This window comes from Myotis myotis, unplaced genomic scaffold (assembly GCF_014108235.1).
Source record: "Myotis myotis isolate mMyoMyo1 unplaced genomic scaffold, mMyoMyo1.p scaffold_m19_p_8, whole genome shotgun sequence".
NCBI lineage: Eukaryota > Metazoa > Chordata > Mammalia > Chiroptera > Vespertilionidae > Myotis > Myotis myotis.
In genome coordinates, this window is record NW_023416390.1 from 17002563 (window position 1) to 17016545 (window position 13983).

The 13983-nt window shown below is 37.5% G+C and overlaps 1 protein-coding gene across 1 annotated transcript in view; it reads right to left on the minus strand.

Moving 5' to 3' along the window:
* The window catches only part of ERBB4 (erb-b2 receptor tyrosine kinase 4), a 307627-nt gene that overhangs the window by 284575 nt on the left and 9069 nt on the right, over positions 1–13983 (minus strand). Inside the window, exon 3 of the mRNA XM_036319579.1 lies at positions 1075–1140. Coding sequence (XP_036175472.1) covers positions 1075–1140 — 66 coding nt within the window. The remainder of the gene's footprint in view (positions 1–1074; positions 1141–13983) is intronic.

Sequence of the window (13983 nt, forward strand, 5' to 3'; positions counted from 1 at the left end):
CATTCTCATCCTCACTTCATGGCAAGTAAGAAAAGTTATTTAAAGGTACTAGAAAAACACTGTTTCTTAAGGCATCAAGAATAGAGTGCAGCTGAAGCACATGAAGGTCAGAGAAATAGGAGATAGGAACTGTCAAAATCTCTCTCTTTCTCTCTCTCTCTCTTTCTCTCTCTCTCATTTCTTCTGGCTTCTGTATGGCTGATTTATTCTTCTGAGTCACTGAGGACTGGCCATTTCTGTTTCTCATTAACACATGGTTTGAAATGGAATCCTCTACTAAGTTTAATATCTCTTCAAGTTCAAGTTTCTAAGGTTATGCTACCAGCATCTGGATCCCAAGTCCAAATTGTCTAGGGAGAGAATCCAACTGGTCTAGCCTGAGTCAATATCTACTCTTACTACAGGATCTCTTAACCTTCAGTTCTATTAACATTTTGTTCTAAATCATTATTCTTCATTCTGTGAGAATGGAATTAGGCTCTCCCGTACCTTGGTAGGATGCTATTAAAACACTGTCTAATATTATAGCTAGTATACTTATTTCAAACAGTCATCTAATCTTAAAGTCCTGCTTAAAATTCTTGCCAATACTTTGCCCTAAAACATTGTTTTCATGAAATAAGTTAATTTAAGTCTACTCTGATATACTATGCTTCTTCTAACCTTTTTTCAAAGACCCAGATTTGATAACACACTGCTTTGCCCAGGGAATAGGGAAACAGGCATGTACATGCATTGCTCTTGGCAGAGGAAATTGCTACAAACTTTATAGAGAACAACATCTCCATGTTCGTGATTTCTATCAAATTTCTTATACACATATCCTTGACCCTGCAATGACCACTTCTAGGAATTATCCCCACAAATAAATTAATGCACATATGCACGAAGTGAAAAAATCAAGGTGCATTGCAAAGCCTGCTAACCTTTGAGTGGAAGATGGGACAGATACATACACCACAAGGAAGCAAAAACTCATTTTCATGTTTCTTATCCCCAGACAGCTGAAAATCATCAATTATTAAAATGATTTGACCATTTCAAGCCTATGCTCTCTACTAGTTGAGCACTTACAAGTCTGGCAATGGTTTTCTGTGGGTCCCCAGCATCGGCCGGTACAGGACTTATGGCAACGTCCACCTGCAGAAGAGGCAAAAACACATTCACATTATAATCTCTCATTCTTTAACTTTTCTCCCCTAATGAAATATTCTTGCTCCTTTATGAGGATTTTTAAGTCATACTAGAGTTGAAGCATAGCCATAAAACGCTTGCTTAAGTAACAGAACCTGAATGTCAAATGCATGTGACGTGAAAAACAATCTCTTCATATTCAAAATAGTCTCATCATTTTATAAAAAAAGGAAATCAATGAGTTTATGCATTTTACCAGCTAGTAAGAAGGAAATATTTACATTAAATGCATTTTAGTTTGATTACTGAACAGTTTTATGCTTATGACCTATTATATTGGATATAATTTCTAAAGTACATGGCTTACTGATACCAACAGTTATTAAGGATTATGTCAACACTTAAGTTCAAGTCTATGAAAACAAGAATATGTTCTTATAAACACATAAAAAACCATCAGAATAAAAGGTTACATACATCATTTAGATTATCTTTAATTGCAGGAAATTGTCAAGAGGACTTGACCATCACTTGAACCTTAAGCTGGACCTGGGCAATTGGAACACCCTCACTTCGCCCCTGTCCTTGGAATGTACATCCTGGCTGTTGTTCCCAAGCCAGCATTTGTTACAAGGGTGTAGCCTAGAGAGAGTGGGTGTTGTTGAGACCAGCTGGACTGAATACATGACTGAACCCATTAAGGCCTCTATATGAACTTTTAAGATTCTAGTGGGAGTGTGTGGAAGTCTACTCATCTTGTGGCCATCAAAGACAAGCTTCATATATCAATTCCCTGGCTTCTTAAACCTGCCACATACAAATCTGGAGTTGCCTGCCTCTTTCTTCCATCTCTCCTTGCCCTCAGTGTACAGGGCCAATGTGTGAACCAGTATCTTAATATAAATTTTTAAAAATATATTTTTATTGATTGCAGAGAGGAAGGGAGAGGGAAAGAGAGATAGAAACATCAATGACGAGAGGTAATCATTAATCGGATGCCTCCTGCATGCCCCCTACTTGGGATAAAGCTTGTAACCTGGGCACATTCCCTGACTGGGAATTGAACTGGTGACCTCTTGGTTCTGGCTCGGCTTAATATAAAAAGTTTAAGCATTTAAACAGCTAAATTTTTGGAAATCTTAATTTCATTATTTGATAGCCTCCTCTAAAATTGTTATTGTTACTACCTTCATTTTCAAATAGCAGCCTTTATCTCCTGCAGTGGCATCTTCCTCTTAAAGACTCTGCTATCATGGATATTTGCCTCAGCAAATACAGTTGTCCCACAGAGAAAGTCCCATAAGGACTCAACAAAAGAACATTAGCTAAAGCAATTGTACATAATGACTTTCTTTGAAGTTTGTTTCTGAATTTTATAGGCTCGCTCTACATTTTTGTTGGTACAAGGGTATGGCGTGGGCTTATTTTTAGAATAAATAGTAGACATGAAAAATGATTAAAGATGAAAGCTCTGTTAATGTTCTAATATCGACTGCAAGTGGGTATATGGCTAGTCAAGACTTTTATTATAACATGTTGCAAAAATTATGGAATAGGGTTCTATCAAATGTATCCATCTTTTCTTGATCCACAGTTTTTAACTCTTCAACTTGGAAGTTCTTACACTTGGGCAGCTTCTCTCTCTTCCTCTCTCTCCTTATGATACTGAGTATGTGTATTAAGTTAAATGCTTTCACAGTTAAGGAACAGGTTCAGCAGTCACACTTTTTAGACCGAACCTCAGACCGGCCTCATGGTTGACCCTTCTGCAAGTGAACAGTACTAATCAAGTTGTTACAACACTTAGGCTCAACTCCAGTCACCTTCTTAAAAGTGCCAGGATCCAGAGTTTATTTAAAGCAATTCTGCTTGTGAAGCACTGCTGCTGACATCACCAGCGTATAATATCCTGTCACTGGGCCATCTGTTTATTTAGATCTAAACACATTATAACTACATAATCAAGCTCATTCTAGCTGACAGGAAAAGGACTCCATCTGGCCTGAACAATATAACTTTAATCAGTGATAACGATAATTATTATTAAAAACCTACTGGAGTTCTTTCGTACAAAGCTAATAAATCCAAATTGATATATACCAGTGGAAATTAGTAAGTTCTGTGAAATAAAATTGGAAGCAGTAAAAACTTTTCTTTTTTTGTATAAACTTATTTTATGAGAAAGCAGCTAATGTTAATGTTCTGGTATTTCTTCAGATGTGTTAAAATCCTTTAAATCGACCCATTAAGTGGTCTGTTAACCAAAACTATCTGAAGCAGAGGATGATCTCCCATTTACTCTGACTTAAAAAATTGTGTTTGGGGCTAATAAAATATATAACTTCATTCATTGTATCCAGAGTACTCTCTGTGGCTGGGGGGGAAAGCTTAGTAATATTAGACATTTTAATACTTTCAGTGTTCCTCTTTTATTGGATTACATATATTTTTAAATATTGCCTTATTGATTTTGGAGAGGAAGGGACAGGGAGAGAAAGATAGAAATATCAATGATGAGAGAGAATCATTGATCAGCTGCTTCCTGCACGCCCCACACTGGGGATGGAGCCTGCAACCAGGGCATGTGCCCTGACTGGGAATCGAACTGTGACCTCCTGGTTCATAGGTTGATACTCAATCCCTGAGCCATGCTGGCTGGGCAGGATTACATTTTTTTTTTTTAATTACTACCCCAAGACCTACTCCTAGATGCAAGAAGAAGAGGACTATGAATATACATTTTGAATTTTCTTATGGTCCTTCAGAAAATATTATGCAATATCTACCTAATTGGAAACAAGTAATATAGTGTCCTTCCCCCACCTCGCCCCCACCCCCACCTCACCATCCACACACAAAGTTTAAATAGTGTAACCTTGACTGCCTACATGCCACTACAAGACTTTGTTGGGCAGTTTTCTTTTTTCATTAATATTTAAACATAAATATCTTTTACTGCTATAAAAGGAAGCCAACAATTGCTTCTCTTCTGTGATTTTACTCTATCTTATTTATATTCTCTCCACCCCTTTGGCAAACCCAAAGGAGGTGATCATGTCTCAGCATTCTTTTCCCAAAATGTACTGCAGAACCATGAATTGAATGCGCTTCTATAAATGGTTGCCCATTCTGCCCTGCCCTTCATGTCATTGTCTCTAGAGCTTTGACCCTGTAGAATCGGCCCAGGCGTTCAGTTCAGCATTCGTCTCCCAAACTGTGTGATACATGGCACGTGTGCTAATACTATTTTCACTGAGCTTTTGCAATTAAGTAAATGTCAAAATATTTGATCAAAATCTCCAACTGGAAATATTTTTGAATTAATGCATTTGCCACACTTTCTTGCCTGCAACCTTGGTTTGATTCTTGTATACAATTGGGTAGTGTGGTTTTATGGACTATTAAGTTTACTATGTTTTAAATTCTGTTTTAGCTTTTAGTTCCAAACATTTCTGCTACACAAAAGTGTCAAAAAATGGGAGGTTAGAAAAAGGGTTTCCTTAGTAATTATCTATCTAACATTAGGAAAAAAACAAAAAACACAAAACCTGTAAACTTTTTTCTTACCTTCCTCCATCCTCCTATCCATACGCATTTCTTGAGTACCTTCCACATTTGTATATTAAGAACTCTGTTAAGTAATACTTAACATAGGCTGAAATGGGCATGGTTACTCCACTAAAAGAGTTTAGAATTAATTCAGCATTATTTTGAAGAGAAATTTTTTTGACTGCTCTGCATTCAATATTCATTATCTATGGATTTAAGGAAAGAAGCCAGTAAATCTGAATGCTTCACAGACTCCTAGCTCTGGAAAGAAGAGACCGAAAAAGCCAGGTTGAGTCTGGTCATTTCCAATGTAATGCCTGGTGGCTCAGAAGTCTGCTATATTCCTTAGGCAATGATTTATCCGTGTGGCATCTATAGTGAAACCAGCTCAGAGCATTTCAGTGCAGAGGATAAGTCCAACCTCTGGAGGGTCCCTTGTGTGTCTCCTAACAAAAAGAGAAATACTTTAACTATTGCTGAATATCTTATGGAGAACTTGCCCTCTATTCTCAGATACACAGTGCTTCAGGAGGCCTGTTTTCATGAGGGGAATAAACAATTCACACCACTAATAATTTAATGTGAATCAGTCTTATAAACTACTTCTCCAGTAGTACATTTAAAAAAATATATATTTTAATTGATTTCAGAGAGAAAGAAAGAGGAAGAGAGAGAAACATCAATGATAGGAGAGAATCGTTGATCAGCTGCCTCCAGTGCCCAGACCGGGAATTGAATCATGACCTCCTGGTTCATAGGTCAATGTTCAATCACTGAACCTCACTGGCTGGGCTCTAGTAGTACATTTTTAAGATGAGGAAAGCAAAAAAGAGGGATTAGTCAGATACTAGCCTCTGTAAATAGGAGACGTGTTTTGGAGCACTAACACTTTGCCAGTGCTATGCAGATCTGCCTCTTTCCAAGTCCAAATCAAATTATTTTCTATTGTTTATTGCAATAATTCTTTTAAAACTGTGAGAGAAAATATGCTGATTAAAAATAAGAATCTGTGAGAGCATGAGTGGTGGGGAAGGATGGGGGTTAATGGAGGCGGGGAATGAGGACACATTTGTAATTCCTTAACTAATAAAGAATTTAAAGATAAAAAAAAAAATTAGAATCTGACTGTCCAATACAGCTGTTAGTGATAGCAAACATTTGAATTAACATTTCCACTCCTGTCATTCTGGCTCAATCAGAGAGGTAAAATATAAAATAAAAGTTATAAACAAATATTTCTGCAACTTTAGCAACCCTTGAAATCTTTTAAAATAAGTGTGGTTTATATGCACATCAGCATTATTTTAATTCACAGACAATCAGCTCTGCTTTGACAGTGCATTATTCATCATAGAAGTTAGCAATATGACTAAAGTCATCCTTTATGCTTGTCCAGCAGATGTTACTAAAAATGTAGCCTTTGCATTCTTTTTTTAGGAACTAGAGTCCCTAAGCCACTTTGATATTTATAAGAGTAATAAATCCATGCTAGAAGTTTTGCTTGTTTGTGGAACTGACAGCAGAGATGGGATTTAATTGTACCTCTGGATTGCTTTCTGCAAGTACTATGCCAGGACAGTTGAAGAGTTACAAAATATGAAGTCACTGGCCACCATAAAAGATTATAGCCTCAAACTGCCTCTAGCTAAAGACAATGCAGTTACATCTCTGGATTCTTCTTTCAGTCCTTTTAAACTATGGCAGACTTGACCTCTTAAAACTACTTTCACTGGGGAATGAATGAGAGAATAATAATTTTTTATGGCCGTATAATTCAAAAGAGGGAAGCACAACAGTTATTGAAAGTCTACACTAAACCAGTCCCTATCTTGGCCAGAGGATAAAAAGATGAAAAATGAGTTCCCTGTCTTCCAGGAGCCTTTAAGGTACAGGAAATAGACAGAAAAATGCCAAATAATTTTGATAATAATTGTATTTGCTATATGTATGAATAAAATGGACAGGAAGGATTTTGGCGAAAAAAAGGTTTACATTTCAACTGGGCTTGAATGTCTCCTTGGTCTGTGTTAAATAAATATGTTTGTTGTGAGGGTTTTTTTTTTTTTTCCTTTTTGGAGGATTTACCTTCCATCATACAAACATACAATATTTCAATTAACCACTTTGTGTTATGGAATATTTTGCTGATACATGTAGGAGATAAATGCATAATTTCAAATGGAAATACAAATAAGCCAATCAGAGAAAGATAAATATCACATGATCTCACTCATTTATGGAATATAATGAACAACATAAAATGAACAAAAATAGATCCAGAGACAGAGAAGCATCGATCAGACCATCAAACCTCAGTTGGAAGGCAGGGGAGGGTGGTTCTAAGGGGGAGATATCAACCAAAGGACTTATATGCAAGCATATAGGCCTAACCAATGGACACAGACAACAGGGGGGTGAGGGCATGAGTAGGGGGGATGGGGGGTAATGTGGGGATAAGGACACATATAATAACTTAATCAATAAAAAAAATGTTAAAAAAGAAAATATCACTAATTTTACATTCTATTTTCTGAATATTTGTAGCTTGGAGAAATGATTTGGATAGCAGAAATAAGTTCACCATGTCCTATGTATGCCCTTCTGTTAAACAATGGTGAGACCTGGAACAGGCGTGTGGATTTCTGGATGACAGGCACATGTATCAGAACATTGATAGAAGAATTGATGTCAGTTCTGGCCTACACTGATGGTCTGGTTCTAGCAGTGTGCCAAAGGCCTCCATCCTTATCTATCATATTTGGCATTTTAATTATTAAGTTGAAATAAGGGTACAAGATTTGCAAAAGACACAGATCTAGAAGGGGTAGCAATAACTCATACTTGAATAACTATACAGAATTAAAAAGTAATTGGTAGATGAAGTAATGAGCCAAAAGTAACCCTATGAAATTTAATAGGAACAATGTAAGTTTCTGCAATTGCGATTTTAAATCAGTATTTAATGTGCATATCAACACACACAACACAAATACACAGAGTCTGTTTTGTAGGAGATGAATCAGAATTTCAATGCTCGCTCTGTAATGGCTGACTTTGTTTTTGATTTTGTATTTCAGTGTTTGTCTCATACATGGAAGTTCACACAATGCTTCATAACCCACTCTAGAAATCATCATCAACATCATCGACCTCACCACATCATCTATAGTTTATTGAGTGCTTTCTACATTCTAACTAGTAGACCAAGTGTCTTACACATAGCATCTCATTTAATTTACACAATAAATCATAACATAAATATTATTATTTGTCTCATTTTATAGGTAAGAAAGCAGAAACATCCTTAAAGTGGAACTAGAGACAGGATGCATTGTATCATAGTAGCTCTTTTTTACAGATCATATTTGCTTGTCAACATTTTTGTACTTTCTTTTTGTTTCTAAGTGGCATTTATTTTGATTCTATTACTTGCTTATTAAGGTTCAGCAGTAACTGGGGCTAAAATAAATGTCAATTCAATAGAAACACATTTTAGTAAATTGGCATTTATAATTATAGTAGGAAATTACAGCCCTAGTAGAGGGAAAATGAAATATTTGAAAATACTATTGAGTATGTAAGCAATTTATAATATTGCCATTTATTGGTCTAAGTATTCATTAAAGTGCTGGTAAAATTTAGAAAACACAACCTTTGAAATAATTTTAATCTGTATTCAGTTTCCACTATTTATAGTTGGTGGGAGCTTAGGCAAGAAACTTTACCTAAGAACTGACTTTCCTCAGTATTAAAACATACATGATAATGCTTCCTATATGTGTCAGAAGTAACTAAGTGAAATAGCATGTGTAGTAAAGTGTCTGGCATGTAATAAGTCTGAATCACTGTTATTTCCCTTCTCCCTCCCTCACAACATCTTCTATAATAAAAGCCTAATATGCAAATCGACCAACCAATGAAACGACTGGTCACTATAATGTACACTGACCACGAGGAAGCAGACGCTCAATGTAGGAGCTGCCCCCAGCCCGCAGGCCCCAGGCCAGCCAAGGCGGTTGCAAGCGGGGGTCCACTGATAACCCTTCTAGTCGCCCCACAGATCGGCCCTGATGGCTGGCCAGGCCTAGGGACCATATCCGTGCATGAATTTCATGCATCGGGCCTCCTGTTGTATATAAAAATACTAGAGAACAACAAAGAGAGACAAAGAGTCAGAGACAGTGATGCGGCAGACAAATCAAGTCATCTGAGACAGAAGTGTTTATGCAAACAGAGTTGACATTTTCAGTAGGTACCACAGTCAGGCAACAGGGAAGGGGTGTGTGTATGACACCATAGACACTTTGACAGGCTTGGCAGACAGGGACAATTGGGTTTCAGAGGTCTCTGCATGCCTTGGCAAAGTTTGAGACACCATAGCCTCGGCAGAGATGTTACTAACCATCCAAGCACAGTGATATCTCACTCTGCTCCTAGGATAGCACACTCTCGTATATTTCAGGCTAGTGTACATGGGAGGAGGGAACGGGTGCAGATAATATTTCAAAGTATGTGTCAGGAACAGAGAGAAGAACCCAGGGGTGGAACTAATCTTTGGATAACTGCAGAGGATTAGATGTCATTGATGCTGGGATCTCTCCTGCACCATGACCCTCATCTGACCCTTGCTAACTAGAGGTGCAAATGGATCCCTGATGAACTGCAACCATCCACATGTGGTTCAACAGCCAAAATTCAACCAAAAGAACTTTACTAAAAACAAAACAAACAAAAAAATGAAAACTAAGTCTTCTCACTTTTCTCACATAATTCTCACTTTCTGAGTCTTCCATTCCCCACAACCCTACCCCCAAGATCTCTCTCTTTTGGTGCCTTCTCCTTTCACAAAGCTTTCACCCTTCCACCCTCCCCCACTGAATCATTATGTTTTTGGTCAACTAAGCCATCCTCCCTAAATACTTTATTCCATACAGTTTTATGATCAAATAATTCTCTGTCCATGTTTTATTATGTATCCTGAGTGTGCAACGTGATACCCTAGGAAGACGGTGTGTGTGTGTGTGTGTGTGTGTGTGTGTGTGTGTGTGTGTGTGGTGTGGTGTGGTGTGTGTAGAGGAGTGAGAAACATTATGGTCTGGTGGGCTGGAAAGATCAGGCTTGCAGACACAGAATGTTTGAGCAGGAGGGAAGGGAGAACCGTGAATATTCCCACAGTCATTTTTATCCTGTCAGAGTAGATACTACTTGAGAAGCAACGTCCTGGACTCTTTGACCATAAAGAAGTTCCCATCATCTGGGTGTGGCATAGTCTACATGAGCAGTCTCTGTTTTCATCTGTCTTCCATCTGACAGCTCTAAGAATAGATCTATCTCCTCTAGGAATTAATAAGAAGTGGGTATTGTCATGGGAAAACTGAAATGGGTGAAATTATGACAAGCTCCGTATGGAATGATTCTAACAGTTCTCAAAACACAGCAGGCTTCACAGATTGAATAACCCAACATTTCCTTTACTAAGAGGCCAATATCTTCACGCGAGAGTGCTAACCCAGCTTCTTCCACCATGAGTAAATAATGAAGGGACTTACCATGTCTGTAGTTTGGGACTTTATAATTATAGCTGGAGCCATTACTCTTGTATCCTCTTTTTAAAAAATTTTATCTGAGATTGAGACTGAGTTTTTGTTATAGATTGCTAGCCTGTAGCAGTCAGTTAGGGAGAAGAGACATCACCGAGACAGATAACAAAGAAAAATGGGTAACAAATTGGAAAAGATTAGGTAGCTCCATGGCACTATATTAAACAAACTCCTCTGAGGTATAGCAGCCAGAAGTCTCTACTTGTGTTCCTACAATTCTCTCAGCTGCCAAAGGGACTTAACTATATGGGTAGATATATATTCACTCCTCTGAGTCCTCACACTTAAAATAAAAACTACCACATTAGTAAATAGGCACATTTCTAAAATGCCACCATAAGCCTAAGGAATGAAATGTGATTTTAAAATTGATGGAGGTTATAAGCAAGTGACCCCAAAAGGCATTACAGTTAGTAATGAGACTAAAATGTCTTGGTATAAAATGTTTTCATTAATTTGCCTTTGAAGTTCATACACAAAATCTAAAATTCAAGAATAATAGATTTATAATTTATTTTAAAAATAGGATTCCATCAACAGGCATTTCAATGGAGTTTCTTGCTGGTGTACTAGTAGACAGACCTGGAAAATGAGTTATTTACTATATATATATTACTTGCAAACCACTGCATATACACCGATTGTATTCCATCACAATATGATTTAGGCCTAAATATCAGCCTTATTACCTATCATTCTTCCCTAGGGAACTGATTTCTGAAAAATAATATTGGTATTGGAACCATCTGAAATGCAAATCCTCCAGATAGAATCAAAGTCCCTATCAACTAGCACATTGAATATTTAGGCATAGCTTAGATGTAATGTCATTTTATTACACAGCATGCATTGTTCTAGGTGATTTCTTTCCTATGACAACCTTAGGAGAAAAATAATACAACAGTTGAGAAAACTGAGGCCAGGGAAGTTTAATATCTCCAAGCTTAGACAATAAGTGATAGGCCTGAGGTACCCTGGAAATTGGAGTCCAGAAACACTGGTTCCTGATTCCATATTCTTAATCAATACATAAGCAAGTATCATATATATATATGTATATGTATATATATATACACACACTAGAGGCCCGATGCATGAAAATTTGTGCAAGACTAGGTCTTCCTTCCCCCGGCTGCTGACACTAGCTTCCTTCCAGCACCCAGACCTGGGCTTCCCTCCTCTGGCCACCGGCAGGCACCTGGGACCCGGGCTGGCTTCCCTTGGGCCACCTACAGACATCCAAAACCCAGCTGGCTTCCCTTGGGCTTCCCCCAGGCACCCAGGACTTGGGCTGGCTTCCCTCTGGCCCTGGCTTCGTCAGGAAGGACGACCGGAATGATATCCAGAAGATGTCCGGTCTAATTAGCATATTACCCTATATATATATATATATATATATATATATATATATATATATATATATAGTCATGTGGGACAAAGGAGGGCAGAGCACGGGAAATAGATTATTAACACCACTAGAGAGACAAACTTTATGTCACAATTGGCCTGGTTCTCATAGGATAAGTATAAATACTGAGCAAGTTCAATGATTTTAGGAGTTCAAAAAAACCATTAGGCAAAAATGTTGCATAAGATCAATGACCCAGACACATTCAAAGTCATCTAAGGAATGACTGGCATGGAGTTAAAAATATGATTTAGGTCACTTGCCAAGATCTTTGATTTGTATGTGGTGAATATATAGCATTTAGAAGATGACTTCAAAGGGCACAGTGGAGGGTACCATATGTGCATGTTAAGAGCTTTAAAAAATGCTCTTCCCCACCCAGCTTCCTATTCCCACAAAATTATAGGTGCATTAGGTTTAAATTATGGGATGGCCTTGGCCACTATTACTGAGTGGTTAGAACATTCACCTGTGCACTGAAGGGTCACAGGTTTGATTCCCTGTCAAGGGCACATATCTGGGTTGTAGGTTCAATCTCTGGCAGGGAGGCAGCCAATCAATGTTCTCTCTCGCATAGATATCTCTCTCTCTCTCTCTCTCTCTCTCTCTCTCTCTCTCTCTCTCGCTCTCTCGCTCTCTCTCTCTCCCCCCCTTCCCTCATTCGCTTCCACTCTATCTAAAAATCAGTGGAAAAAATATCCTTGGTCCCGTCCAGCCTGGTTCAGTGGTTGAGTGTTGACCTATAAACCAGGAAGGTCACGGTTCCATTACCCGTCAGTGCACATGCTTGGGTTTCAGGTTTGATCCATAGTGGGGAGCATGCAGGAGGCAGCCGATTGATGATTTTCTCTCATTGATGTTTCTGTACCTCTCCCTTACTCTCTGAAATCAATAAACATATATTTAAAAAAATATCCTCTGGTAAGGATTAATAACAACAAAAAAATATTATGATGGGACGCTAAGAGAAGGCTGATTACCATTCCAGCTTTCGCATAGGTTGCGGGATACCAGGTGTCTCTATAGAGGAGCAGATCTCCAACTACAACCACTAGAAATGATACCTAACATTTATGTACACATAATGTGGAAAACACTGTTTTTAGAATTTTCATTCATTATCCCAATTCAATTCAATGTGAGAAAATGAAGAATAAAAGGACTAAATATTTAAGTTAGAATTTCCTGGAGTCAAGATTGAAATTTCATAGAAGCCTAGAACTTGAACTCAGTTGTTAGTCTACTCTTTAAGGCCCAGTGGTAGAATAATTGTGCCAAAAGGATGAAGATTCGGTGGGGGAGATGGGATACCCTAGAGCAGGGCTAGGTAGAAGGTTTTAGTAGAGCGGAAAAGAAGAGGAGAGAACAATAATGTAATTTTTCTTTCTTTATGATTATCCATTTAAATATTTTTAAAGTACCCTGTATTACACACTCTAAATGAATTTACTATTGATGAAACAATATTTTGGGTTCCCCCCCTCAGATAAAATGCCTGTGCCCACAGAATGGATTAACAGAAATCATTTATGATTTCATAGGAATCTTAGGATACTGTACAATATTGATTTACCTTTCTCTACAAACTCAAACAAGGCAGGTATCTGTCAACTACAGAAAAAGCCCAGGACACTTATTTATTCTACTATAAAGACACAGCAAATATTTTCATTAAAATATTTGATATGTGAAATTATAAAACATAATGCAATTTAGAAATGAAGGCGTGATGGTTACCCCAACATTCCATTGCTTTTAAAAAACTTTTATAGTTTTATTATTGTATTTTTCCTATAAAGCAAATTGTTTTACTCTCAAAAACACACTAGCATATGATAATTAGCAATAGCTAACTTTTAACAAAGTAGCAACTGTGGCATATAGTTAACTAGTTTAATTTTGTATTCTACTTCTTGAGTACAGAGTTTGAATTGATGCTATAGAAAATATTTTTTAAAGAAACTATCTAGATCGAAATCTTTGTTTAATAAAGCGTGAGGAAGTAGGAGAACAAAACTGGCTGATCGAGACACCTAATTTTGAGATGACTTTGCCTTTGCACATTTTTAAATCAGCCCCCCCCCTTTTATATATTTCTCTTACTTATTCTTAAAGGAGAACTTTAAAAGAAATGTCACTGCATAATTTCCATCCCATTTTTTTCTTCCCTGCTTAGAAAGAGCACCTACAATTGCCAAAAGAATCACCTCTAAATAGAACATAATTTGTTCTTGCCAGGCAGCAAAGAATTAAATAAAAGTTGCATAGGGCTGCTTGCAACAATCTAGGCTT